Source organism: Solanum lycopersicum, chromosome 4 (assembly GCF_036512215.1).
Source record: "Solanum lycopersicum chromosome 4, SLM_r2.1".
NCBI lineage: Eukaryota > Viridiplantae > Streptophyta > Magnoliopsida > Solanales > Solanaceae > Solanum > Solanum lycopersicum.
This window is the reverse complement of record NC_090803.1, coordinates 55361679-55367086: the sequence shown is the minus strand read 5'-3', so window position 1 is coordinate 55367086 and position 5408 is coordinate 55361679. Positions and strand designations below refer to the sequence as shown.

General features: G+C 26.8%; 1 protein-coding gene across 1 annotated transcript; it reads right to left on the bottom strand.

The window, feature by feature from the left end:
* Positions 1–2747: 2747 nt before the first annotated feature.
* LOC101257461 (transcription factor MYB53-like) lies at positions 2748–4547 on the bottom strand. Its single transcript, XM_004237337.5, has 3 exons — positions 4321–4547; positions 3779–3908; positions 2748–3682 (listed from the first exon to the last, which is right to left on the bottom strand). Exons 1-3 carry the CDS (start codon positions 4451–4453, stop codon positions 2992–2994), a joined length of 954 nt encoding a protein of 317 aa, XP_004237385.1. The 5' UTR covers positions 4454–4547; the 3' UTR covers positions 2748–2991.
* Between the last annotated feature and the right edge of the window lie 861 nt (positions 4548–5408).

The following is a 5408-nucleotide window of genomic DNA, read 5'->3' as shown; positions in this document are numbered from 1 at the left end:
AGAATTTTCGAAATTATAAAAAAAATATCCTAAATTTATTCTCTTTATTTTAATAAGAAAAGTAAATTTAATGTAATAAGTTGAACTCTTTATGAAATTTAAATTTAATTTAATAATATAATAAGCTTAATGTTAATATAGTTTTTTTCTAATATCTATTCTTTTCCTTCAAAAGTATTATACTTTCCTTTAGTAATAGAATTTTTTTTTAATCTTTCACTAATCTTAGATTATGAAATGTTTGTAAATCATTTTCTATCTTGACTAATTTTACTACGATTATAATATACTGCCTATTATTTATATAAAAATGAATAGATTGAAAGATAAATAGTCTTAAATACGTAAATAATATAAAGTATTCAAATAAATTAAACCCAAATTATATATATGTATTAACTAAAATACAACTTTAAACTTACCTATATTTTAGTTACAATTTCTAAATTATTCTAAAAGGTAAACATAAATAAAAATTGTGAAATTTCCCAATCCTCAAAATTGATTTCATCATTCAAAATAAAATATATACAATGTTGAAACCATTAAAAAAACCTTAAAAGATAATAAACAAAACGATTCATGTCTTCAAAGTTAAAATTAATATACCTGAAATTTCAAAAATATTATTTAGTGTAGGTATAACTTATAATTAGATAAATTAATCAAAGAATCCTTGTTGGAGTACCAAAGAAAATTAAAATAAATTAAAATTAAACAAATAAACAAAATAATCTTTGTAGGAATACCAAAGAAAATTATCCTAGCCTCTAATTATTCAATTTGTACACACTCTCAATGTTCACTTACACCATTTGAAGATTAATGGACATAAACATTAATGTAGGGTTCCTTTTCCTTGTGAGTTTATGAAAGTTAAACTTAAATATTGTCATATGTTCATCTTGTCTTCCATTATAAATAATAAAGATTATTTTAAAAAAAATGCGCAAAATAATAAGTACACTAAAATCATCAATAATGAGGAAAAAAGCAATAAAAACAAAAAAAAAGAACAAAAAAAAAATTGTAAATAAAAGACATCAAACAAACTGAAATAAAAAGAGTAACATGAGTGAAATATTGTACTCATCAAAATTGAATTTGAATTTCCAAAATTGTCATATACTCGTCTACTCGTCCACACTGTTAAGTGTTAACAATAGAAGTTAGTCACAAAGAATCTATATATATATATATATATATATATATATATATATATAAAATTAGACATAATCAAAGTGATGTACCTTGGTAACTCAAATTAGATATTGTTCTCGTTGAATTTGAATTTCCAAAATTGTCAAATGCTCATCTTATCTTCCACATTGTAAAAGTTAGTAACAAATAAACTATATATTATAAAATTAGAAATAACCAAAGTGACAATATGATTCCACAAGATCTAGTTTCGTTCAAGTAACGGATTCTAGCCAACTGAAAGGATCTTCTGATCAATCCAGAGATCATTTGGATTCCTACTTTAGTATAAATATGATGAAGAAAGGAAAAATAAAATAAAAAATTCTTGCATTGGTGAAGATGACATGGTTTTAGTATTTATAGTAATCCATAAATTCTTAACTATTGAATAAATAAATTAAAAGAGTAATGGAGTAATCAATACCTACAATTGTAACTTATATTGGTCATTAGTGTCTTAATTATAATTTAGTAATACTTTTAAGAAGGAATAGGGAAAGGTTTAAATATTTAAAGGGATAAATTGTAACTTATATATACCTAAAATAATAAAGGTATTAATGGAGGAATTTAAAGAGAAATAATGAATAGAGGATAATTATTTAATTTAACTAATATATCAAGATAAAATTAAGAGAAAAAAAAGCTTTAAAAAAAGATAAAATATATAAATTCTAATGCTGGGCTATGAGGGGTGCCACATCAGCACTTTCATATCCAGATTTATATATATATATAGATTCTACCGTAAAACCTACCCCTGCCTATGATTTTCTCCTCCATCCATTTTTAGCTCATTTTCAGCTTAATTTATTTCGATCCATCTCATCAACGTTTTAATTGATATATCTAGTCAAAAGAAATCTTGTAAAATAATTTCAAAATTATATTTTTTTATTTGATATAGAGCCACAATAAGAAAAATCGTCATTTTATTATGTACTAAAAATTATGAAAGTAGAAGTAATTAAAACTTTTTATAAATAAAGCAGATTGAATTTTAATCCATTGTAGCTCATTTTCAAATATTTTTTAACGAATCAATAATCCTAACATTTTGTAACTCATTCTATCTTAAATTTAATTCAATCAAGTTCATTTATCACCGGCCATACATTATATGATTAAAATATAGTTTAATTTCTTGCTGAATTGAATATATCTCACAAAAGTTGACAAGAAAGAAATAAAACAAAACAAAAGACAGAAGCTAAAATCCTACGTAACTTTTACTTTAATTTGGACAGCTTTGATTTGGTTATAATTATATGCATGAATAATATTCTAGTTTACGTGTTTTTTGTCACTATTCAGCAGCTTTTTGCATGATTATTATTATTACTACAATTAAATCACTAAATATATGCCTCTACCCTACGTAGCTGTTAGCCATCAATTAACCAATATATTTGTGAAGGCAGTGAAAAATACAGTAACATAATTATATTTCACTAACTAATTTAAAGATAATAGTTATATATAATATCAAACTCTAAGATTCTATGCATTAGTAATATAATATAATGTGTACAAAACTCTACATATTGTATATGTCAACGCGTTCTTATAAGTATTAATTAAATCACAATATATGTTCAATATATATTGAGAATAAAAAAAAGAAGAGGAAGACATAAAAAGTGGTAAAACAAGAAACTCCAAGCCCTTACATGCCATATTTACTAGTACTCATGATATACTCTGATCATTTTTATTCGATATCATGAATAGATATGTCTGTCAACGGTATCATATATATATCTTCTTGTAATTAATTATAATTAACAACTAGGGAATATCATGGAAGAAGGAGTCTTCAAGAAGAATATCAGGCCAATCTGAATTAGGGTTTGCTCCTCCAAAGAAAGGAGGAGTACAATTAGTATTATCTCCTTCTGCAGTATGATTAATGGAGGAATTTGATTGATCATTTGTTGCAATAATCGCCGGAGAAGAAGAAGAGGTAGGAGGAAGTTGCCATGGAGAAGTAGTAGTAGTTGTGTTTATCATGTCTTGTAATTCAGGTAAATGGGAGAAATGGATTGAATCTTGAAGACTAGTTGAATTATTAGGTGGTGGAATATTAATATTGTTGAGGGAATTATTAATAGAGTTTAAAAGATTATTATAACCTTCTATTTCTGGGATATTGACATTAGTAGTTGGTAGTATGTTTTGTGGTAAAAGAAGGAAATTCAGATACTGAAGAGTAGCAACTTCAGATTGTAGTGATCTCATTGCAATAGTAGAAGCTGCTTGTTGTGATCCTTCCCATGATGAGTGATGATGATGTTCAACTAATTCCTTCAATTTTGCAAGAGCTATAAGATGAGGCAAGCTGTTAAATATATCGGTTCGTGGTCTATGAGTCATTGGATCATACCCCATTTGTATTAGCTTCTTTTTCAGATGCGTGTTCCAGAAATTCTTGATTTCATTGTCAGTTCGCCCAGGTAGATGTGTTGCAATTGCTGACCACCTTTTATAAGGAAAAAAAAGTAGTCTTTGTGTGAACACATTTTCAAGAACCTAGCTAGCCAAACTTAATTGAGAGATGAAAATGATAGTTAATTACTTGTTGCCAAGAATAGCATGAAGATTGAGGATGGTTTGTTCTTCTTCTTGAGAAAACTTGCCTCTCTTGATATCTGGCCTAAGATAATTAGTCCACCTCAATCTGCAACTCTTTCCACATCTATTAAGACCTGGACCATGTACCAACAATTAAATAATGTTCAATCATATGAGGAAAAGTAAACATTTGAATTAATGTTGATTCAATCGATAACTTCAATAAATTTCATTTAAATGTTTGAACTATGGTTTTGGAATTGAACACATGATAAATCGTTCAAACTATAGAATTTTTTTTTTGTGTGTGTGTTTGAGTTCTCATCTGTGTTCAATTGGTCAATTGAAACAAATTGTAGTTCGAGTATGTGTAAGTGGTTAACAAATTAAACCTAGAACTAATGTTCAAAATCTATGTTACTCAGACTTTTCAAAAATGTCATCTGATATGTGTCAGACTCTTCAAAAATAGTGCATTACTGAAGGATCCTATACAGGTGAGACGACAATGTTTTTGAAGAGTCTGAGTAATAAAATTGTATTTACCTGCAAGTTTAGGGAGGGCTCTCCAGCTACCATGACCATGTTTCTTGATATGATTGATGAGTTTTTGATCTTCTTCTGGAGTCCAAGGACCTTTCTTAAGGCCTATTTCATCACAAAAAGGAGACCTTCCCATATTATTATATCAAATAGACTATAGTTTTTTTTTTATAATTTATGATTTTTGAAGGCAGCCTCCTTCTAATCCTACCTAATAACTTTGATTACATTATGCATATATATATATATACACACACACGCTTTCCACTTTTTGTCTTCATGTTGTATACCAATGAAACAAGACATACGTGGGAGCTTACCATTTGTTTTCACCTTTTATCTAAAATGTCATTTATACCCCCTCTCCAATCTTTGTCATCTAGCTACTTTGGTGCTATAGATAGGGATAGTTGATTTTTCTTTAATTTTCTTGAGTTTTTCTTCCCTCTTTATAGTATTGAGGAAATAATAGAAAGAATTCGGGTGGATCAAAATGGGTTGAGTTATTAGTAAAATGGATGATTTATTGACTTGTCCGAAAGTTATTTCGACGGAAATGAATTTAAAAGCAGGTTAAATTTTTATCCATCCAATTATTATTAATTATTTTTAATTTAGTGCCTAGTAATATGAATAATTTTAATAACATTTTTTATGAATTCATTTGGTTAGATATTAACTCAAATGTTGATGGATTGCATTACTAAATGTGCATGTTCATAATTAACCAAACATAAGTGTGTGGAAAAATTATGGTTTCATGGGTTATTTAAGTGTGCAAAGGCACGGTAGTATTTCTTAGCTAAATAAAGTTTATTAATTATAAAAAAAAATTCGATTCCTAAACTTTTACTAATATTTATGATAAACTTATAATTGTCATAAATAGGTACACTATTTGTAAAAAAAATAATGTATCGCCAAATAATTTTAAATTTATTGCTAATATAACTCAAGAAATGACATCTATCACAAAAAGTAAACAATTAGTGATCAACTTTGTATAATCATAAATAATTTCTTAACTAAATATCACATTTATTTATTGTAGTTGTAAAAAGTTGAAAGGCAATTATCACTGATCTTTCAAG

What these genes read in the sequence shown, in the direction of transcription:
- LOC101257461 (XM_004237337.5), bottom strand. Translation starts at nt 4,453, where the DNA reads ATGGGAAGGTCTCCTTTTTGTGATGAAATAGGCCTTAAGAAAGGTCCT. An exon ending in AGCCCTCCCTAAACTTGCAG is followed by an intron (nt 3,909 to 4,320) that starts GTAAATACAATT and finishes TACATGGTCCAG; the next exon opens with GTCTTAATAGATGTGGAAAG. An exon ending in CATGCTATTCTTGGCAACAA is followed by an intron (nt 3,683 to 3,778) that starts GTAATTAACTAT and finishes TCCTTATAAAAG; the next exon opens with GTGGTCAGCAATTGCAACAC.